At 45.4% G+C, this 24228-nt stretch overlaps 1 protein-coding gene across 1 annotated transcript in view; it reads left to right on the plus strand.

The window, feature by feature from the left end:
• The first annotated feature begins 5733 nt into the window (after positions 1-5733).
• The window catches only part of Tgfbrap1 (transforming growth factor beta receptor associated protein 1), a 28254-nt gene continuing 9759 nt past the window's right edge, over positions 5734-24228 (plus strand). Inside the window, exons 1-6 of the mRNA XM_059282138.1 lie at positions 5734-6448; positions 12287-12481; positions 14749-14903; positions 19022-19104; positions 20435-20776; positions 22529-22586. Coding sequence (XP_059138121.1) covers positions 5761-6448; positions 12287-12481; positions 14749-14903; positions 19022-19104; positions 20435-20776; positions 22529-22586 — 1521 coding nt within the window. The 5' untranslated portion in view covers positions 5734-5760. The remainder of the gene's footprint in view (positions 6449-12286; positions 12482-14748; positions 14904-19021; positions 19105-20434; positions 20777-22528; positions 22587-24228) is intronic.

Here is a 24228-nt window from a genome sequence, read left to right on the forward strand (position 1 = left end):
CAGTTGGTGGAAGCTGATTTTCTCCTTCCTCTGTGTCAGTTCTGGGGACCCAACTTGGGTCCTCAGACTTGACAACAGCATCTTTACCCAGTGAGTCATCTCTCTGGTCCTGCATTGGCATTTTCAAAGACACATTTAGATCATTAGTGGCAATATCTTTCAAAGGACAGAACACATAATCTCAAGTTGGTAGAGAACAATGATTAAGATTGTTACTTTGCATAGTACCTTCCAGCAGTATGAAAGCCAGCCAATAGGAATGAAGCTTCCAGGTCATTACCAACATGATATCTTCATGTTCTGACTCAAGAGTGTGGTGTCTTCAGTAATAGGGTCTTACTGTTGAGTTCTGTAGGGTAACAAAAAGCCTTGGCAATATCCTGTAATGTTTGGAATCTGTGAGATTGTTTGGAGTCAACAACTCCAAAAGTAGAAACACATTCCTGGCACTGAGCTTGCTTGCTTATCTATCTATCTATCTATCTATCTATCTATCTGTCTGTCTGTCTGTCTGTCTGTCTGTCTGTCTGTCTATCTATCTATCTATCTAATCTATCTATTTATTTAATATGTTAGTCTGTGGTGTGTAGTAGCAGCATTGTTGCCTCCTTATAAGGTAGTTCCTGTGTGAGTGTGTGTGTGTGTGTCTGTGTGTCTGTGTGTTTGTGTGTGTGTGTGTGTGTGTGTGTGCGCATGCGTGCATGCGTGCTTGTGTGTATGGAAATTTCTACAGTGGTAGGTAGTCCACAGTCTGGTGGAAGGCCTCACATCCAAGAATATATGGGCAGTGCAAATTGGACTTGATGGGTAAAAGAAAGAAAGAAAGAAAGAAAGAAAGAAAGAAAGAAAGAAAGAAAGAAAGAAAGAAAGAAAGAAAGAAAGAAGGAAGAAAGAAAGAAAGAAAGACAGACACAAAGTTAAGTCAGATGGTACAGAACATATTGTATGAAATTCTTGAAGGACTAGTAAAAAAAGTGATGTAAAAAGCAAAATATAGGGGCTGGAGAAATGGCTCAGAGGTTAAGAGCACTGGCTGCTCTTCCAGAGGTCCTGAGTTCATTCCCAGCAACCACATGGTGGCTCACAACCATCTGTGATGAGATCTGGTGCCCTCTTATGGCCTGCAGACATACATACAGGCAGAACACTGTATACATAATAAATAAATAAATCTTAAACAACAACAACAAAAAGCATAATATAAAGACTATTATTTTGGCCGTTAGACAAATAGACTCATCTATTCCGCTTGTATTTTTAGTCTTATTTCCTTCATGAGGTTGTAAGGCCCTTGGGAAGCGAGCCACCATCTTAGAGGTTTTTATTTTATTTACACACTAAGAGGAACTGGCTGCAAGTTGGACTTAATGATAACACAGATGTGTGGCCTAATGTTTACCTTTTTAAAATTCTTATTTCAGCTACATAAATATATTATTTGAACTAGATCATGAGGAGAATACTGCTACTGCTTATAAGAATAATCTATTTTTAAGTTATGTGTTCATCTTTCACTTGCCTCCATTCATTTTTGCTTTTTTTTTTTTTTTTTCAGAGCTGAGGACCGAACCTAGGGCCTTGCGCTTGCTAGGCAAGTGCTCTACCACTGAGCTAAATCCCCAACCCCTCATTTTTGCTTTTTATAAACTATTGTCTAACTACAAGAGCAGGCTCTTAGTAGTTGTGGTGAAACATCCCTAATAATTGCAGCACTTAGGAGTAGAAGGAGGAAGCTGGGTATTTAAGAATAGCTTGGGCTATAAGAGACCCTGTCTCAGACAGCAACATGGAGAGAAAAGAGCGGGCTTTAATTTAAAAAAAAATAGTATTTCTTTGTATATGAGTATTTTGCCTGCATGTATGTCTGTGCACCATGTGATGCCTGGTGCCCAGGAAGACCAGAAGAGGGCATTAGATTTCCCTGAAACTGGAGCTGTAGATAGTTGTAAGCCATCTTGTGAGTGCTGGGAATTGAACCTGGGTCCTCTGGTAGAACAGCTAGTGCTCTTAACTGCTGAGCCACCTCTCCAGCCTTCTGGTTTTTTTTAAATTTTATTTTATTTAAAGACCTCTACTAGGAAGTTTGCCATCAGCAGGACTTGAGCTGGCAGATGATGAAACAGTTCTTCATTTGTTTTTAAGTGCCACAGAATTCTAGCTTTTTCATAAGACACGATTGCCTTACAGTTCCTTCTCCTTCCTCTCTTCCCCGCTCACCCCCTTCATTAGACTAAACAGGAGGCATTTGACTTGGCATGATATTCTTCACCACAAATCTGTATAGTTTACCTCTATGCTGAGGGAAGACAGAGACTAGGATTATATACAACCTGCTTTATGAAGTTAAATAAGAGGAGTGTGATTGTAGGTGCCCAAAGCTTGTTTCTCTATTCTTTCCCAAAAGCAAGAGATACAATTCATATTTTAAGTGGCAGAATTGCTTTATCCTGCCATTTTAAAAGACAGCCCTGATTGATCAACCAGTAAAGGAAGACATATTTTGTATTATTTCAGCTTTTACTGGCTTAGATGTCTCCAAGCCTACATTTCAATATCTGTGGTTTACTCATTAGCATTTAAATGGAAAAGTTGTCTAGGTGGGTTCTGGTAATTCTATTTGGTCTTGACAAATACGTGGTGCTGTTTTGAGAGAGAGAGAGAGAGAGAGAGAGAGAGAGAGAGAGAGAGAGAGAGAGAGAGAGAGAGAGAGTCATATGTCCCAGAAATTACTTGCAGAGGTCTGTATGGGTTCTTCCAGCTGTCCCTGGAGCTCTGAGAAATCCTGTCACCTAGAGACAGGCAGGTCTTCATGTGTGGTCTTCCCTCTTTAGCTTCCCTAGTAGCTGGGATTACAGGCTTGCATCAGGGGACTCTCTCTCTCTCTCTCTCTCTCTCTCTCTCTCTCTCTCTCCCTCCCTCCCTCCCTCCCTCCCTCCCTCTCTCTCTCTCCCTCCCTCCCTCCCTCCCTCCCTTCTCTCTCCCCTCCCTCCCTCCCCCTCTCCCTCTTCCCCTCTTTCTCCCCCTCTCCCTTCCTCTCCCTCCCCCTCTCTCTCCCCCCTCCTTCCCTGCCTTCCCCTCTCCTGCTCTTCCTTTTGGTTTTGTTGTGAGACAGGGTCCTGCTATGTAGCCCTGGCTGGCTCTGGATTTGTGGTAGTCCACTTCTGCCCCACTGAATGTGTCAGGGAGCAGGTGTGCCGCCCCCTGCCCCCCCATACCCTCTGCTGGTTCTCCTTTGTTTCCCTCTGTCCTTCGGTAGAGGTCAGTGAGATAGCCATATCTGAGAACAGAGCCTGGGAGTATTTCCTTTCTTAGAGCCCAGGTTGGGAAATAAAGCAGATCGAGGGGCTGAGAGCAGTGGAACCCATGAAGAAGGGGAGGAGTTAGTCTTCATGCTGACATGAGCAGCTTCAGAGTGCTATGTGCCAGATAGTAAACACTACCTGAGCAGATTTATTCCACCCCAGTCTTGTGAAGTAGAGGCTGCTGCTTTTACGTTCATTTCGCAGATGTGGACCAGACTGGAAAAGCTAAGTGTCTTTGTCCTGCTGTAACAGTGCTGTGACCTGGGTGATCTGTAAGTGATGGTGCTTTTGCTCACACCTATGGAGAATGTTAAGATCAAAGGACTATCTGTCAGTGTCTGGTTGGGGTCTCTCTTCATAGAGGCACCATTTGCTATGCCATCACACAGTAGAAGAGACTCACAGCTCTCTGCCCTCTTTGTGAAGGGCACTAAGCCCATACGCTCAAGCCTTAATCTCAAAGCCATTTTTCCTCCCATTACTACTACAAGGGAGAGGAAGTTTGAACTCATGACCTGGGGAGAGACATTCCAACTTCATTTCAAGTGATGGAGATGGATGGGAAGAGCTTAGAGATTTCCACAGACAGTCCTCCCTCTTGGTCGTTTGGACTCGGGGAAGGGAATCACAGTCTGATGCAAAACACTGGCCATTGCCTCAGTGGGTGAGGGGTGTGTAAAATTGTGACACTCTAGAATGGTGGTTCTCAACCTGTGGGTTGTGACCCCTATGGCAGCCCTCTGTCTCCAAAAAACATTTACATTATGATTCACAACTGTAGCAAAATTATAGTTATGAAGTAGCAATGAAAATAATCTTATGGTTGGGGTCACCACAACATGAGGATGTGAAGGTATTATGTTCCCTAAAATATTGTGCACCCTAATAAATTTATCTGGGGTCAGAGAACAGAACAGCCACAATATTAAACATAGAGGATAGGCAATGGTAGCACACGCCTTTAATCCTAGCATTCCAGAGGCAGAAATCCCTCTGGATCTCTGTGAGTTCAAGGCCACACTGGAAATAGCCAGGCATGGTGACTCACGCCTTTAATCCCAAGAAGTGAGCCTTTAATCCCAGGGAGTGATGGCAGAAAGCAGAAAGGTATATAAGGTGTGAAGACCAGAAACTAGAAGCTTTTAGCTGGTTAAGCTTTCAGGCTTTGGAGAAGCAGTTCAGCTGAGATGCATTTGGACAAGGACTCAGAGGCTTCCAGTCTGAGGAAACAGGATCAGCTGAGGAACTGTCGGGGTGAGGTAGCTGTGGCTTGTTCTGCTTCTCTGATCTTCCAGCATTCACCCCAATATCTGGCTTCAGGTTTGATTTTATTAAGAAGATTCTTTAAGATTCCTGCTACATGAGGAACTGTGTTAAAGGGTCTCAGCTTTAGGAAGATTCAGAACCACTGCTCTAGAATCTTTTGAGTGGAAAAGCATCAGAGACATTATGGGACTCCTCCCTTTCCCTGAAGTAGCTAATATCTGAGGTCTTTCAACCTTTTGGAATGTGCCAAAGAACTGGAAGAAATTTCTCATCAAGTGGTCGTATTCCATCTCTGAAAGGCTTGATGTGATAGATGTGGCTTTCTTGGGTTGGCCTGATTATGGTCTCTGCCACTTCTGTCAGCCCCTAGTCCCTCTAGGCCTGTGGATCCTCTGCCTCACAGGAGTTAGGAGTTGTCCTTGGAAGCTGCCTTTCTCCTACTGAGAAGCCAAGGAAGGCTGTTTCGCAGTTCTGCAGCTTCTGACTTAGTGGAGGGTAAACCCAGAGTCTGTGTTGGAGGAGACCTTTGGAAGCCCAGGGTGCTTTTCTTCCAGTGAAGCTCTCTAGTGACTGCCGTACCAGTGACCCACTCACAGACCCACTGAACAGCTAGCTCATCTCACCACCTACAAGATGGGAGGTTGGAGGTTCATCTTTGCTACTCAGTGTGTGCACATTTATTCCCAGACAAGTGTGGAGCTGGAACCGGCAAGCTTGCTTTACAGGGAGCACAAAGGGATTCAGAACGTAATGCCCACTACTCTTTTAAACACATATGCTATAGACATTAAAGAAGCCCGATGAGCTCTCTTACTGCTTTTTTTCAGAGGTGTATCCCTCACGTTGTCTGTGGATGTGTGTGTGTGGGTGTGTGTGTGTGGGAGTGTTCTATCTGTGGTGTGTCTCCCAGGAAAAATGAAGAAAATTCTGTGGAGCTTTCAGTTCTGTTGGGAATGAGTAGAAGGACAAGTCATCCTAAGCATGTGTGTGTATTCTTTTCCAGGGTCCCCAGCCGTCTAGTGAGGCAAGTCATGGGAACTCTTTTTCTGTTTTCTGATGGTGTTGGAGTTCTCCGCTGAAATGATAAATGGGGAATCAGTGCATCTTTATTACAGCTTGCTGTGTGTGCTTCTTCCTTCTTCCTCCAAGTTTAACATTGTCTATCCATCTTCCCACAGAGCACCCAGTAGACATGATGAACATCAAGGCCTTCACCTTGGTCTCTGCAGTGGAGCGGGAGCTGCTGACGGGTGACAAAGAGCACATCAGCATTGAGTGTGTGGAGTGCTGTGGCAGGAATCTCTATGTCGGCACCAGTGACTGCTTCATTTACCACTTCCTGCTGGAGGAGAAGGCCATGCCTACGGGGACAGCCTCCTTCATCGCCACCAAACAGCTGCACAGACACTTGGGCTTCAAGAAGCCTGTGAACGAGTTGTGTGCAGCCTCAGCTCTCAACAGGCTGCTGGTGCTCTGTGACAACTCCATAACCCTGGTTAACATGCTGAACCTGGAGCCAGTCCCCTCAGGAGCCCGCATCAAAGGGGCTACAACCTTTGCAGTGAACGAAAACCCTGTGAATGGAGACCCCTTCTGCGTGGAAGTGTGCATCATCTCGGTGAAGCGCAGGACCGTCCAAATGTTTCTGGTGTATGAGGACCGAGTACAGATTGTCAAGGAAGTGTCCACTCCAGAGCAGCCTCTTGCCGTGGCTGTGGATGGCTACTTCTTGTGCCTGGCCCTGACCACACAATACATCATCCTGAACTACAGCACGGGCCTTTCCCAGGACCTGTTTCCCTACTGCAGCGAGGAGAAGCCACCCATTGTCAAGAGGATAGGCAGACAGGAGTTCCTGCTGGCTGGCCCGGGAGGCCTGGGTGAGGAGGGGCTGCAGCATTGCTATTCGGGGCACCTGCATCCTGTCTGCTGTCTTAGGGTTTCTGGATACACCTTGCCGTGGGAGGGTGAGGGTTTCTGAGAAACGCATCATTAGGTGCTGCCATTATGCATTGTCAGAGTATCTGTTGGTCGGTTAAGATGGCTACAATGGCAATAGGTGACGTAGTGATCACATGCAGTTCGCTGTGGACAAGATGGCATGTGGCACATGATTGGACTCATGAGTGTCTGGCAGCACTGGAAATGTATGTCCAGGTCATAGCAGATCTGCATGACTGGTGTGTGCTGAAATTCCATCAGATTTCAGTGGGGGGTGGGGTCACCATTTCCCACCAGAATGGTATTTTGGATAGAGCCAGTGAATCTGTTTAACACCTGATAATATATATATATATATAATATATCATTTATAAATTAACACCTGATAAACAAAGTTCAGATTCACCTTAGGGCTCATTCTTGGTGATGTACACTTGACAGGCTTGCACAAATGTACATTGACTTGTAACCACTCCTGTGGTGTCCATACGGTGTGGTTTCACTGCCTTAAAAAATCCCTGGGCTTGACCTTGAACCCCTACCCCACCTCCTGGCAACCACTAACCTTGTTCTGCGTTCATTCGTAGTTGGCCTTGGAATGTGTAGTTAGAATTCTATGATATGTGGCCTTTCAGAGTGGCTTTTACTTGACTGTGTATTCAAGACTCTTCCATGTCTGTTCATGGCTGGATAGAAGAAGAAAATGCTTGGTCCTAATGTCCTCTGCTCTAAAAAAATGAATTTTTATCATGGAAAAGAATATCTATATGTATCTATCTATATTTAATTACATATTTATATTATATAAATTATGCACAATATATTAGAATTAATATATCATTATAAATATATTTGTATATAATTTACATATAATATAAATTATTAAATTATATGTTTAGTTATTTATATAGTATAAACCATATGTGTTTGTATATAATTTATATGCTATGTAAATTATTATATATCATTTATAAATTAACTAAGTATATGATTATATATTTGTGTATATAATATGTAATTATATATTATGTACATTTATATATAATTATATATCATATATGTATTATATATTAAAATATTGTTAAATAAAATAAGTAAATTAGAATGTAATTATATATTTAGTTAATCTATAAATGTATATCATATAGCACACATACACATATATAGGCATAGAGCATGGCATAAGGAAACCAGTGCGTCTTCTCTGGCCTCTGCCCCGTCAGTCCCTTTGTATACCTGCTCTCCCTTGTTGTTATTTTGAAGCAGCTCTAGATACCATAGCACTTCCTCTGTAAATCATGTAATATGGTTCACAATTACAGACACACGTGCAAAGGAAAAACTGCAACGATGTGAAATACTCAAAATACACTCAGATACATTCACACACGTTGTATTCCTCCTGTGTTATCATATGTAACGGACACACAAATACATGTGTGTGCTTGTATATAAATATCTGTAATATTTGTGGTTGTTGTGTTTTCAGTTTTCTTGTCTAGGTACCATCCAGGGCTCATACACTGTAGTTGGCCGATAGATTTGTTAAATTTTATTTTTTCTTTAGGTCCCTCCATCTCTTTTCATTTTTTTTTTTTGTTAGCTTTTCCTTTTCCCCTTGCTGAAGGAGTTGGATGGTTCCCTACACTCTGGAATTTTGATAGCTTCATCCCCATCGAGTGGTTTAACATGCCTCCGTGACCCTCAGACCTCTGTTCACTGCAAGCAGATAACTAGGAGATGTAGGGGTTTTGTGCTTACTTTGTGGGGGAGGCAAGAAACTTCATAGTGTGGATACCTCTGTGGGAGTTTGCATGGCTTCCTCCCTTTTGTGATGAGACTGGCCGTTGATGACCATTGCCTGGTCCATGCCATCATTAGGCCTAACAATAGGCAGCACTGTGTTTCTGTCTATTTTTCCCTTCATATACCACTGGGAATGCCTCTGGGGAGCGAACTTTCCCTTCCTTAACCACTTGGCATCCCCTAGGCACTCTGTGTGAAGTCAGGGTGAGACATTAAGGTCTCGTCTATCAACTAGGGATATTTTTTAACACTCCTCTAACAGAGCTCACGTGGTAGATTCTTGAGCCACTTTGCCATGTCTCTAGAAATCCGAGGGCTTCACATTTCATATGTTCTTGCACCAGACCTGGTGTCAAGCCACTCTTCCCCAGAGCCCTGCTGCTTACAGACCAGGGTCTGGGTGCGGGGGCTCTGGTCCATGGACAGTGCTGGGAATGCCACCCTTTTAGGATGACTGCATCATAAGATCATGTTAGGACCCATCCTTCTGTATCTTAGTGTCACCTTGCTACCACACCAAGGTTTCATCTGCATCCTCCTGCAAGTTCTGTGATCTAGATCCCCACAGAGGACCCAGCCTGTATCCTGCCCACATCTAGCCTCCTCCCTTAGGTAACCTATTTATTGTTTGTTTGTTTGTTTATTATTAGTAGTAGTAGTTTTGCTTTTTATTTCAGCAGATTTACACTGAGTGTAATGAATGTATGTGGGCTGAGCTGGGTATCACCATGTCTGCCCTGGTAAGGGTTATTTTATAGTCTCCCTGGTGACATTGGCAATGCTCTTCCCCCAGGCTTGGCCAACAGAGTGTGCTGCCCGACTTTTGTGTCTTTGGCAGCATAGCACATTTCCCTGTGAGCAACGCTGAGAATTCCTTATGTTTAGGAGTCCGTTGTGCTTCTTTAGGTTATAAATAGGGATTACCTATTTTGTTGTCTATCTTTAATTGTGTGTATGTGTGTGTGTGTGTATGTGTGTACACGAACACGCTACAGACTAAACTCAGTTCCTCATCCATGCCAAGCCCATGTCCTACCACTCGTTGAACCTCACCCCCACCCCAGACCCTCTGTTATCACTAGTATTGTTTGGTATTCTTTATATATCTGAAATACCTATGTGTTTGCCATTATAGGTATTTGTTTCTATTTTTTGCCTTGCAAAAATCTCTTTTTACAAAGTGCTGTATAATCCAATGTATCGACGTTTTAAGTTATTACTTTATGATTTTGAGTCGTAATTGGGAGGCTTCCCTGTCTTCCAGTTGATAGACAAAGTCATCTGTGTTTTCTGATATTACCTATACGGTCTCATGTCTCACCATGTAAAGCAGCAATTCTATTGCTATTTTTTTATGTGACTGTCCACTGTGCCCATAAACAGTTGGCAGAGCCCTTTCTTGGCTGACTTCAGGGGCTGCCTTTAATAGACGCCGACTTCCTCATGCCCTGGGTGTCTATCTGGAATTCCCACTTCACTCCACCTGTCCTCGTGTGTCGCCCCAACTGCTCTGGTTCTGAAGGCTTCACGGGGAAACTGTTAGAGTCTCGTGTTCCTTTCTTGGCTATAGTGCTAGATTAAAGGGAATGACGGTCGTCTGTTATGTGTCATCTACATGAGCGTCATGCTAAGTGCTAACCGACGTACTTACTTGTCCTTCTGCCTGTAGTGAATGCAGTTATAAGCACATAGAAAGGGTATTTGTAAGGTCTCTTACATATACCTTCTGTAACTATAGGTTCTACAAATAGCATCATCACCCAGCTCCGGAAATCAACAGTTCAAACAAATTACTATCGAGATTATCAATGCACCTTTCAGCATGACACCTATTTTTATTCTTTTCTTCTGCCTTTCTCCCTGAGTGTAACTTGTGACCGCTCTTGTCATACGAGATCATGCTTGACCTTTTGTGAGGCAAGTTTACCTAACTTTTTACACTACTGTAGCCATACCCCTTGATGGCGCTTCTCAGACAAGGGAAATAACTCAGTTGTGCTTCATGTCACGTGGGCCTAGGTCACAGGTGGGCTCGAACCTGGAAGGGGCGTGGCCAAAAAAGAATGGTCTTAAAAGTTGGTGTGCCCTTTCCAAATCTCTCACGCCGTGTACTGACAACACCTGGGCTCCTGTAGTAGTATAAAAGCAACAGACTTCATCACGTGCTTGGCCGGAAGAGAGTTAGCTAGGGCACTTTAGCCTCTTCCTAGGGGGTGCTTTTCTGACTTGACTGGACCTTCTCGTTTGCCAGTTACGGCTCTGTTCCTTCACCCCAGTGAAGCTGCAGAAGCCGTAGTTCTTGACATCCGTCTTCTGCCCTCTATGTCAGGAGCACCCGCCAGGGCCTCTGCACTGTGTGACTCCCTTGAGAGGGTAAGTGCAGTGACCCTGACTGGCAGTGTTGGCAGTCTCCATCTTATCCTGGAGTCTCGTTGCTCGGAACATGGCTTTTTCACCCAGAGTTTAGCAGAATCTCTGGGATCGCTCATGCTCATCCCTTTGCCAGTCTGTACTTCCCTCCTGTCTTGGAGGCGGCGTCTCATCACCAGCTGTGCTGTTCATTTCTTCTCCGTTTTGGCCTCTTTGGCTGACTTCCAGGGACAGCACTAGCATCCCCAGCGTGGTCTTCATGCATAGCTGCGCTGCACTCCGCCGGTGTTTTCTGATGCTGTTCTGTGTACTTGGGCATTACTGTTGGCTGTGATCAGGACGTGTGTCACCAGAGGGTCCCTGTGTTAGAGTCGTAGTCTCCAGGTGACAACTGGAAAGTGGTGGGTCCTCTAGGACAGTGGCTCTCAACCTTTCTAACGCTGCGACCCTTCAATACAGTTCCTCATGTTGTGGTGACCCCCAACCATAAGATTATTTCGTCTCCACTTTGTAACTGTAATTTTGTTACTGTTATGAGTTGTAACGTAAGTGTTTTTTTTACTAAGGTCTTAGGTGACCCCTGTGAAAGAAAAGGGTCATTCGACCCCCAAGGGGTCATAACTGACAGGTTGAGAACCACCGTTCTAGGAGGTGGAATCTGGAGGGAAGACTTAGGGTGGGCCTTAGAAGGATTGGGGGGGTCGTCTAGGTTCCTCCCTCCCCATTTTTCTGGGTTTGCTTCCTGCCTCATGAGGTAAGTGGCTTTTTCCTGCTTCATGCTCCTGCTAGGATGTGGTACCTCAGCAGAGACCCAAAGCAATGGGGCTTTCAGCCCCTCCTTTTATACCTGCCTCCTCTCCCACCGCTTGATTGCTTCCGTGGTGTCTAATCATTTGGAAGCTACACTGTGATGCTTTCAAAAGTTAGAATTAAAATGGATAGATACCTCTTGGTCAAAATATTCATCTCAGTAATCCCTAATATCAGTGCCTTATGTACAGTATAGATAAACTGTCACAAGTTTACTATGGACAAAGGCTTTACAGCAGTCTGTCTTGAATAAACAAAACCAGTTTTCTGTGTCATAGTGTATGTGTTCTTATAGCATATATACATTCTCAGTGATAAGGGGGTAAAACCAATTAGCAGTGCTCAGACCTCAACTCTAAGCATAGCCAGCTTCTGAATGGACTCTGGCATACAGTAGGTGCTCAGTAAATCTGTGTGAACAAATGTGTGAAAAAGAGCTTGACGCATAGAAGCCAGGTGAAGTAGTGGAAGAAAGCCTGCCACGCTCCTGAGCAGTTTTCTTTCTCCTGTGGGGGAGCATGTCATTTATAAATGGGCGCGTGAGTTCAATGGAGATACTTTAAAATCTCATTTGTAATTGCAAGTAGACATGATATGCATCCTGAATAAGGCGGTTCTCTTCACGGTGATGAAGTCATATATGGTTCTTCACACAGGAGTATGTTCTATTACTGTTTTTGAAGTACAAGCCTGTCGGAGAATCGAGTGAGCCAGTTACTTTTCACCCGGTCATTTCTATGGCAAAGAACACCTCATAGTTATTTGACCACACCTCCTTTCTGTTTTTCTAGGCATGTTTGCCACCGTTGCTGGGATTTCCCAGCGTGCCCCTGTGCACTGGTCGGAGAATGTGATTGGGGCGGCTGTGTGCTTTCCCTATGTCATAGCGCTCGATGACGAATTCATCACGGTTCACAGCATGCTGGATCAGCAGCAGAAACAGACCCTGCCCTTTAAGGAAGGCCACATCCTGCAGGACTTTGAAGGTACCTGTTAAAGTAGAAATCTTAACAGCATTTTCTTTCCAGGCCTTCTGCGGTCTTTCTACCGTAAATGATACTGGGGAAGTATTAGGAGCTGGGCCTTATGCTGAGAGAAGAAACACAAATGGCTGGAGAATGCCTTGTGCTCACGCGCACTTGCTGCTCTTGCAGAGGACCCAGGTTTGGTTCTCAGTACCCACACCAGGCTGCTCACCGCTGTGTGTGTGCACCTGTATATGTGCACCGCACACACACACACACACACACACACACACACACATACAAGAAATAAATCTTTAAAAAGAAAAGAAGACAACAGTTGTAATGCAGTTTCTATGCTTTGGGAACAGCAAGCTTAAGGGCATGAGAGGCATTTCAGTAAAGAGCCACAGCAGTTTAAGACTCAGTCTGAGATGGAGTAGGTCCCCTGGGGAGTGCAAAAAAAGAACTGATTCCTGGAGAAATCAGGGAGGGCTTCCTGAGGGTGACATTTAAGGATGAATAGGAGTCAGCCTAGCAGGTGTATGCAGAACCTTCTATCAGAGAAAAGGGTGTGTCTGAACAAGAGGTCCCACAAGTGAGTCCTTGGTATGGCAAGGGGAGGGGCATGCCAAGGCTACAGTGTGGTTGGACACAGTTGGCAAGTGGCCTCAGTGCCGTGTGCTCCAGTTTCAGTTTTCCTCTGTCCCGTTTTGACCATTTTCAACCGTTCAGAGAACTGAGTGAGAGACAGAATGAACCACCGTAGTCCCTTCACCTCGACTGGAAGCCGGTCTGTGTTTTGCAGCATTGCTCATAAGGAAATGGAAGACACTGACCTCCTCAACACAAACCTCCTAAGAACATTGTAGCTAAGACTGTTGACGTTGGTTCTATAGTACCATCTACTAGCCTGCCCATATTCATGTCCGAAGAATGGCTTTGAGTATTTTTAATCTAGATTCATACCTTGTACTTGCCATTTGAAGATCTTTTTGTTCTCCAAACATCGCCTTCCTGGTGTCTAAGATGCTGCGGTACAACCTTAGTGAGCCGTGTAGCCCCCACCACGACGGGGGTCAGCTCCAAGGAAGCACTGACACATGAATTGGAGTAACATGTGTCGTCATCCCTTGGTACGCATGTGGACAGGTTGCAGGATCCCTCTTTCAGTGGCATGGCTTAGTATTAGCCTAGAACCTACACGCATACTTTTGTTGGCTTTGAATCATCTCTAGATTATTTATACCACTTACAGCCATGCAAATGCTATTTAAATAGTTGTTACTTCATGTATTGTTTAGGGAATGTGGACAAAAAAAAAATCTACCTATGTTTGGCTACAGACACAATCATTTCTTTCCCAAATATTTTCAGTCCCCAGTGGGTTGAACCTACAGACTCAGAAGCTGTGGACATGTAATCTGCAGATACAGGGGGCTGACTGTGTACTCAGGTTGTGGGACTTTGTGCATTGACTGGTGCACACTTGCATGGGGCTTATTGACATGGAGGAAGCCCATGTAGCCTACCTTTTATGGGAGCAAAGAGTCTCCTAGAAAGAGTGGTTCCAAGTAGACAGCCGGAAAACCACTTTGGTTGGGATACAGAGCCAGAAGAAATCAGTTAACTACTTCATGTGAACAGGGACTGCTGAGCTAGGAGAAGGATCAGAGTTTAACTTGAAAGCCCAGTGGAAGGAGCTAGCTTGGATTGCAGTCTTGATCTTCCACAGACTTCCTGTCGAGGGTCTTGGGTACAAGGGTGACAGTGATGGGCAAGGAGAGCTGGCAGGATAGTAGGGAAATCAGCAAGTGAACTGAAAGACTAGGTGGTGTATGGATGGACGGGAAGCATGAAATATCATCTCACAGTTCAAAGTATTACATTACAATCTTGGTTTATGTAAACCAACTCTGGAAGGAAAAGACTGTCAGTGAGTGTTTGGTAGTGTTCCATGATGGAGCGCTACAGCTCCACTGGACTCTGTATCATATGTCTCCTCTGGGTTTCTCAATCAATGGGCACTTTCATACAGAAAAAGGGATAAAGAGCACATTTTATTCTTTAGCAATGTGACGTTAAAGGTTGCCCTTCCCAGCAGTTGTCAGTGTGGGTGGAAGAAAAGGGAGGCATCATACCATAATTTCGTTTGGGATGGTATTGGAGAAGCTGGTGGGAGTGATTAGCAGATCAGATAAGGGCTGAGCATGAGGATTGCAGTAATGCATTGCGGGAGGCAACGCTCTTCCCGTTCCAACAACATTAATGTTTTTCTTCTCTTCCCTCAGGAAGAGTGATTGTTGCCACAAGTAAAGGAGTTTACATCTTGGTTCCATTACCTCTGGAAAAACAAATACAGGATCTGTTAGCAAGCCGGAGAGTGGAGGAGGCCTTGGTTTTAGCAAAAGGAGCCCGGAGGAACATTCCAAAAGAGAAATTTCAGGTTGGTAATTAACTGGTCCCAAGAAAGCATGCCTGCAAGCCACAAGTTGGAAGCATTCGGCTTTAACCACATGCATCGGGCTCACTCTACATAAGACCATGTGCAGAGTTTTTCTACCCGTTGTGTAGTTACCACATCTCACCTGCCATAGGTAAGGAAGCAGGTTACAGAGCAACCACACAGCTCTCCTGCAATTGCACAGCTAACATGGGAAGGTGAGCTTGTCAGTTTCTTACTTGATACACTAGACTGTATTTGAAATCAACTCCTTCTTCAGTCACCTTCTGAGAACAGTTATGAACGTGGTCCTTATAAACGGGCAGAATGAGATCAGGCCACTGGTCTCTGATTTTAGAGTTTGTATTTGTTGGGGTTCAGTTAATTTGCATGTGTGTCCTCCCTGTAGACTGTGGGGGCGGGGCACATGCATCCAGGATACATTCAATCCAGTGCATTTGTAGACCACATATTGTCACGTTGCAATGTCAAAAGGTTGGGTCCCCCTGAAGAGTCCGTCTTTTATCATCTGTAGGCAATGCTTTGCCCACTATGTGGATAAAGTACCTCTCATTGCAGGAACCCAGCCACTTCCTTTCCTCAGAAAACCTTAGCCTTCCAAGTACAGGAATCACAAGCACAGATTACTACATATGGCCAGGAGAGAACATGTAGTACACTAAAGAAATATTAACTTTAAATGTTATTGATATAAATACACCCCAAATCAGTCACATTCCCTAAAATTCCTACTTGATCAGATGTGTCATTCAGGGCACTCTACCTACTTGAGAGTGCTAAAACATGTTAGCTGAACCTGGAGGCATAGACCTGTAAAGCTAGCTACTTAGAAGCCTAAGTTAAGGGAGCCTCAAGTTCAAGGCTTGCCTGAGGTACAGAGTGAGTCTAAGGCCAGCCTGGAAATTTAGGGTAACCCTGTCTCAAATAAAAAGTGACGTCACTTTCCTAGCATGGGTGAGGCTTTAGGTTCAATCCCCAGGGCTACAGAAAGAGCAACAACAGAACTCCACAAACAACCCAAAACCGTGGTGTCGTATAGACATTCTATTATCAGGAGAACCAATCACTAACAGAGCTTAGAAACTACAGCCAGTCAGATTCTACCCATGATTGATCGCTGTGGCAGAAAGGATGTGTTTGGATGTAAGCTGCCTCATAGAGCAAAGGGTAGCTTCTGCCAGTGAATGAGAAGAGCCTGGGTCATATAGATGGTTAGCACTGAGAAGTTCTCATCCCTGCTCCTAACTTGCTGAAGTGGCACTGACCTATTGGCATTCAGCAGGGGGCAGCAAACACAAAGGCACAGACCTCTGACTGCTGGCACTTTTGTTACCTTACGCGTCCACACAGTGCAGGCAGGCATGGCTGTGGCTGAATGAAGAAGAGCTGCATGGGCAGTGTGCAGCCATGGCATTGTGTCACAGTTGCTGGTGAAGGGGTGTGCTGGCCTTGTACGATCCCATGTGCAGAGCACTCACATTATATAGCATTTCCTTATGGAGATTTTCAATGTTCTGTGTCTGGAATTTTGCTTTTTCTCCTCTGCTCTTTTTGACAAGAGCAAAGGTGCATAGCCAATACCCGATGAAGTCACATGAGTTCTCTTGCTCTCCAGCCTGCATCTGATCCTTGCCTTCTCCCTGTATTGCAGCAAGTTCAACTCTCTTGTTATGTGGGTGTTATTTTCCCTGAGCTATGCAAACAGCCATGTGAGTGAGTGAGTGTGTGTGTGTGTGTGTGTGTGTGTGTGTGTGTGTGTGTGTGTGTATCTGCAGTCCCATGCACATACCACTATTTCAAAAGATGCTCCCCATCCTCTTTTCCGGACATATTTTCTACAGCTCATGCTGCCCCTATGAAGCCTGTGTCTAACTCATACCTCCCAACCCCAAGGCATCATATAGTGAGAGTAAATACACTGACTCTGATCTCATCTTCAGTCACAAGAAGGCCACTAGTGCCACCCTATGAGGACTTCATGACCTCATCCAGAGCTGTCTGCATCCAGTGCACTGCCCCTCTAAACACTGTTAACGTGAATTTGGGGGTGACTTTGGTGACTCATTCAAACTTCAGCCTCCTTACTAATAGAGACCTGGGAGTTGGTGGTGGTTCTGTCTCCCTCCTGGCATGGAGGTCAGGGCATTTGAGTCTAGGAGCCTCAGGAAGATGCTGCTGTCACTGATTTCTCTGTAGCAAGCCTGATTATAGCTAGGAATTCCCCCACACCTGATAGATCCTTTTTGCTGCAAGGATGACCCATGCTATTTCTACTTCCAGAAACAGAACTGCATAGTGGGCAGCAGGACTCTGCTTTCTGAGTATTGTTATAAGGTGGTATAGTAAGTCCAGTTGTTAGGTCAGAAATGGCTGTTTTCAGAGAAGAGACATAAAGGCAGATGGAGAGAAGGGAGACAAGCAGTTAAGCAATGTGCTGATCTCAGTGCCCCAAAGGAGCTGTTGCTATGCTTGGAGAGCTCTTTAAAACCAGAGTGAGCTGGGGGGTAGCTCAGGAGCAGAACACTTGCCCAGCATGCACAAGAACTTCAGTTTGATCCCCAGTAATCCAAATGAATTCACACACACACACACACACACACACATACACACACACACACACACACCCTCTGCTGAAAAACCTTGTAGAGTTGATTTGAGAGAAGATTGTTCTAAAAAACAATAGAATGTGTTGATGAGGTCTGCTTTAGATCATGGCTCAAGCATTTATTACTTTCGTCACTTGGAAGTAAAAACTCATCTCAAAATACCATTTCTCATCTTTAAAATGGGGTGGGGGCAGTGAGTGACAATGATTTGTTTAATGAAAGTGGACCAGGGAATCCTTCAGATCAATAATCCCTGAATTAATAGAAGAGAATTGATAAGCTGGTGATTAGGTGCTCAGGTAGTAGTGGGCATACCTTATATATTCAAGGATCTCTTGGCATTCTAGGTTAGAAGAAGAGTTAGTATCAAAGAGAGCGATGAAAACCGTCCTCAGTTGGGAGACAGAGTGCTAGGATGATGTTGTTGGCATACTTGAGAACAAGATGTGTCCCGACTCCATTTCAGACAAACCTTCGCAGACCTCAGAAATGGACAGTGAGAGAAGGGAGGAAGGGACTCACTCTCCTGAAGTGTGCACATGGGCTTTGTTTGTTTGTTTGCTTTTTGAGACAGGGTTTCTTTGTATAGCCCTGGCTGCCCTGGAACTCACTATGTGGACCAGTCTGTTATTTTATTAATGTGAGCGGAGTATTTCCAAGAGATAGGAGCACTTCCTCAGCTTCGGCTAAGAGGGTCCATGTGTCTATGTAGTACTTAAGTTTAACTAGCCTTGTGTCTGAGGAATGTTATAAGAAATACTTCTGCAAAGTCACTTTCAGAGGAGTAGAAGAAGATGCCAAAACTCCTGAGGTTGTTGATTTCCATCTGAGCAACCAGAGGTTGAAGCAGTCACAGAAGCCTAGTGAGGAGAAGAGGGGTGAGGCAGTACATTAGGGGTTCATGGGTACAAACCTATGAAGATGTGTGTGTGTGTGTGTGTGTGTGTGTGTGTGTGTATGTGTGTGCGTGTGCGTGTGCGTGTGTGCGTGCGTGCGTGTGTGTGTGTGTGTGTGTGTGTGTTCAGCTCCTGCTTAGTAGAGCATTTCCGTGCATGCACGAGGCTCTGGGCTCCACCCTCAAGTGCCATAAGAAGAAAGATTTGCATTTGTACTGAAGACATACAGACTGTTTTCTTGACATCATACCCTAAACTACATAGTTTAAGAACTGTTTATATTGGATTTACAGCTTGCTCGGTATTACAGATAATCTAGACATGACTTAAAGCATGTAGGATGATGTGTATAGATGCTATGGGGTACAATGCTGTTTTATATGAGGGACTTGACCATATGTTGGTATCTCTGGGGCCCTGGAACCAGTGCCTTTTCACTGCTGAGGGATAAGTCCATATATTCAAGTACATTTATTTTTTCTCTAGCTAGTAACGTGTTATCTCTGTGGATTAAGGTAAATTGGGTTGTGGCTGACAAATGCAGCCTAGCCCTTTGGTGATGGTTTTAAGGAGATAATTGATCTGTGTTTCCTTACAGGTAATGTACAGGAGGATTCTGCAGCAGGCAGGCTTTATACAGTTTGCACAACTCCAGTTCCTGGAAGCCAAGGAGCTCTTCAGGTAATTTGAAGTGTTGGTAGCAGGACTGTCACTCAGTGTCCCCTCTGCTGGGAACCTCCATCATCTGTGTGATTTCAGGGGGGGACTGTGACTCGGCCAGATGGAGATGCAGTAAGGAATGGGAAGGGTGGTTTGTGGTCGTTCACACCTTCCAGGGTGGTGCCTGGGCTCCACCACCCGCTTTAGAAGGCCCACTGTCCCGATTCCCGAGTTGGCAGGCTGAGGAGAGTCCATGAAGGTGGCAGGGCTCCTGAGTCAGGACAGCAGGCTTCTGGAGTGGGATTGCTAAAGTGGATTCTGAGGACCATTTATTCTTGCCTCCTTTCCAGAGGTTTCACTAGAAGCTGAGTTTAGAGAAAGCAAGGGCTTCTGGGAAAACCTATAAAACATTTTTGTTGTTGTTTTTTGGTTTTTTGAAACAGCGTTTTTCTGTGTAGCCCTGACTAGAACTCACTCTGTAGACCAGGCTGGCCTTGAACTCACATAGATCTGCATGGCTCTGCCTCCTGAGTGCTGGGATTAAAGGTGTGTGCTGCCACTGCCCAGCCTATAAAAACTTTTAAATTATCCTGTAGACTTTCAAGATGGTATGTACCCAGTTAGCCCACTCAGGAAGTGAGTTTGTCTTTAGGAGGACAACCGTCTGTCGTTCTGATGGGTCCTGTGGCTGTGGAGCTCTGCTGTGGGCCTCACAGGCATTCGTTTCCTCTCTTTGTCTTCTCTCCGTTTCTCTTGCTCTGGGTCTTCCTGACCCACGTGTGTAGGAAGCACACTTTTGTCATCACACCTGCCCTCGTGTCTGTCCTTTGCTCACACCAGCGTGTTCCTGAGTGGGTGTGTTGGGGCAGGGCTGTCTGGTACATTGTAGGGTGCTCAGCCCTGGATCCTACCTGCTGGATAGTAGTAGCACAAACCAGGTTAGGATAAAGACCCTTATTTAAGCACCACTGAGCAACCTTTTGGAGTTTAGTATCAGGAAGATACTGGTTTCTGAAGGTCCATGACCCTGTCCTGGCTCAGATTGATGCCACATTGCTCTTGGATGGGTCTTTCTTGCTCAAGGAATCCCAGGGCTCATTGGGTTTTCCTCACAGCTCAGGTGTCTTGATGTTGCGATGCCCGGTCATCTGTATATGTCCCTCACCCTTGTCTCTCATCTTTGGAATCAGGTTTGGTACTGTTTCACTGGCACTAGCAACTTAGGATGATCACTTGGACACACTCGCCCCGTTGACATGTGCCGACAGGCACTGCCCTCCAGTGTTGTTTGTGTGCCTATGTGTACTCTCTCTCTCTCTTTGCTTCATTTAGTTTGACACTGTAATTGCAGAAGCAGCCAGCTGGATGTCCGGGAGCTGATCTCTCTCTACCCCTTCCTGTTGCCCACCTCCTCTTCCTTCACCCGGTCTCACCCTCCTCTTCATGAGTATGCAGACCTGAACCAGCTGACCCAAGGCGACCAGGAGAAGATGGCCAAGTGCAAGCGCTTCCTCATGAGCTACCTGAATGAAGTCCGCTGCACAGAGGTAGCAAATGGCTACAAGGAAGACATAGACACAGCCCTGCTCAAGCTGTACGCAGAGGCTGACCACGACAGCCTCCTGGACCTCTTGGTCACTGAGAACTTCTGCCTGCTGACGGACAGTGCTGCCTGGCTGGAGAAGCACAAAAAGTGAGTGTTCTCAGCCCCACGGGGTGAGCCTTCCTCTCCAGCCCTCTGGAACCCCATGAGGCCCCTCAAGGGGACGCTGTGAGACTGACTCAGCCAACATTGTGTTTGGATTCTCAAGGGTCCAGGCAGCAACCACCAAGAAGTCATTGTGACACCAGGCATCAAACGGTCCTTGGATGGCGATGTTCTCCTGGTCTAAGGGGCCTTGGGGGACTTCACTATTGTGCTTGTTCATGTTAGAGAGTACAATGTGAATTACTATGAGCTTTGTTAGTAAATGCAGCAATTCAGAATGTCCTGTTGTCAGACTAGGACCCACCCTTAGAAGATGTGCATACTTGGTAGGAATAGTGCCATTGAGTCACTCATGACCAAATTGGTTAGCTAGGTGCCTAAATAAATAGCTGAGCCTTCTTGATCTTGTTGATCATGATTTGAACTGCCTTCTTTATGCCTAACAGTTAGTAGGCAGCCCTAAATCCGTAGCCAGTGAACCCACAGTGGCCAGCTTGCTTAGGGCTGGCAGCTCCTTGGGGTTTTTATATGTGATTTTTTAAAAAGATTATTTTCAGTTTTGTATACGTACATGTCTCTGTGTGGCTTTGTGCATATAAGTGCAGGTGCCCACAGAAGCCAGAAGAGGGCGTTAGTCCCCTGGAGCTGGAGTTAGCAGGTTTTGTGAACTGCCTGACATACTGCTGGGAACTGAACTTGGGTCCTCTGCTGAAGAGCCTAGCCATCTCTCCAGACCTCATGTGACTTTTGTTTAGAGTTTAAAATGAAAAAGGACTCATGAAGATGTGGGACCACCGTGCCAGATCCCCTTTGATGGCTGAGGTGGCCTGGGCTTCCTTGGCAGTGTTAGCTCGTTCCATATCTTTCAGTGAACACATTATGGAATGAATGGTGGTTGGAGGTTGCATATCTCTTAACCAAGATGCCTGGACAGAAAAGTTCCCAAATTCAGAGTTTTTCAGATTTTGGAATTTTTTTGTATTCTTTAGCAGTTTCCTAATCTGAAACCCTAAAATCTAATATGCTTCAAGACCTGAAACAGGCTGGGGAGAGGGTCTGTGGATCGGGCATTCGCTATACAAGCATGAGGACTGGAACTTAGACTCCAGAAGCCACACAAAAGCTGGGCACGTGTGGCAGCCTGCCTGGGACCTGCTGGCTCCTAGACTATGCAGTCTGCTGGGCTCCAGGTTCAGTGAGAGACCCGACTGCACGAAAGAGTGGAGCGTGATAGAGAGGAAGATGGCTGAAGGCAAGGGTTGGCCTCCCTCCATAGGAACATGCCCCCAAACACATGCAGACTGCGCTTGGGATCACACACACACACACCACACACACACACACACACACACACACACGAGAAAAAGAAAATACCCTTAGCTTTTTAATCATCGGGTTTGCCCTTAAAGTTTCATGTTTGGGCATCTCTCAGATTTCACGTTGCAGATTAGTGCTCCTCAGCCTGTTTGGTTTCAGATCCAGAGTGCACACTGACACCTGGTGGCAGTGACTCAGGCTGTTGTGTCTGTAAAAAGTCACCTAATGTTCCTAGAGATTTCAAAGAGAAGGTTCCAGCTGACACTTCAGTGTCTTGAGATGTGGCTCTCTAAGGGAAGGACTGGACCTCTCCGGGGGTCACCTGCTGAATGGGAAGAAGCCCATGGGCAGAGCATGAGCTGTGCATGTCCCGGACTGTGCCACGTTCTTGCTTATCCTTCCCATCCTTTCCCTTTCCAGGTACTTTGCCCTAGGACTGCTGTATCATTACAATAAACAAGATGCCTCTGCTGTTCAGGTGAGTTCAGAAAGATCTGAGTGGGTGAGAGCACCTGCTGTACACGGCTTGACACCCGAGTCTGAGCCTCAGAACCCATGGTGTCCCCGGAGAACAGCTTCGGCAGGTTGTTCTCAGACCTCCATATGCATACTGAGGCACACGGGGCTTCCACATTTACACATACACCATGCACGCATGCTCACACACACACACACACACCAAAAACAAAACAAAACACTTTAGTGTTATTAAAAGGCCAATAACTTTTAATTCTGTGTTACTTTTTGAAAACCCATCCATCAATAGAAACCACTTTTGCCTGATCTGGTCTTTTCTACAGAGAACAAAAATAATAGTGTTTTCAAAAGTGAGCTCCTTGGGAAGTGTTGACTGCAAGTCTCTGTACTTGTTCCTGACAAAAAGACCAAAAAGTGATATTTTTAAATCTCCTTAAAGAACATTACCACGCTTGAGTTTGTGAAATTGAAGAAATGAAAAAAGGCTGATTTCCTTTTAAAAAGTGAAAAGGGGGCCTGGAGCGGTGACTCAGCAGCTAAGAGTGGCCGCTGTTCTTCTGGAGTCAATTTCAGCATTCATGTTGGGTAGCTCACAACCTCCTAACTCCAGATCCTAGGGATTGACCCCCCCTCCCCCGCTTCTGGCCTCTGTGGGCACTGCACACATGTGGCATATGCACACACAGACACGTTCATACACATCAGTGTGTATTCAGAAAATTATCACATAGTAATACATACATTTCTTGGATTCTGGGTACTACTAGTCATGTGCTTGCAGTGGAAGGTAACCTAGTCATGGTCACTGGTGTCCCCACCTTCTTAATGGTTCCCCATCTCTCTGCAGTGGGAAACTTAGAGCTCGTCTGTAAACAGTGCTTCTGTTCACCCCACTGAGCACAGAACACTAAGGATTATTTCTCTAACTGTATTTTAGTAATCCATATCTAACTTCCCCCTGTCCACCCCCTCCCTGCTCTTCCTAACTGCTAATATCCCCTGCTTTTCATGACTTTTATGAAATCAGCTTAAAAATGTGATAGTTTTGTTGAGCCAGTAGGCATATGACATCACCTTAGAAAATTAAGGCAGCAAGTAACGGTTGCATTTATGATTTCCACTGTTAATAACAGCAACCATTGCCAGTGAACTGGGCGATTGCTTCCCTCACAGCATCAGTACAGAACCACAGCTGGTCAAGTTCATGCCCCTGCTCTGTGGAGGAGCTGTGGTGTGAAGGCCAGCAAGGATGCTGGGTCTGAGTTGAATGGCATCGATTTGTTAGCCTTGCCTCTTGGCTTGCACCTTACAGCTTTCCATTGATCTTTATAGAGCATCTTCTTACACCCTGGGGATATGTGCTCCGTCTGCCCTGTTAGGCCTCAGATTGCATTGGGTGCTAGTTTCCTCGTGAGCTCGTGTAACGTGGGCTCCCTGGCGTTGGCCATGCCTTCGTGAGTCTAGTCTGCAGCTACTTTGCTAAAGCATCACAATAACATAATTGCAGAGCGAAGAGAACAGGAAAATGAGTTTCCATCAACACATGCCTCAAAGGCCAAGAGCAGATTTGGATATTACAGACAGAATGTTTATTTTTAAGACATGGTAGCAGCATCTTTAGAATTACTGCACGTGTGTTATGA

The sequence above is a fragment of the Peromyscus eremicus genome, chromosome 16_21, assembly GCF_949786415.1.
Source record: "Peromyscus eremicus chromosome 16_21, PerEre_H2_v1, whole genome shotgun sequence".
In the NCBI taxonomy this organism is placed as follows: Eukaryota; Metazoa; Chordata; class Mammalia; order Rodentia; family Cricetidae; genus Peromyscus; species Peromyscus eremicus.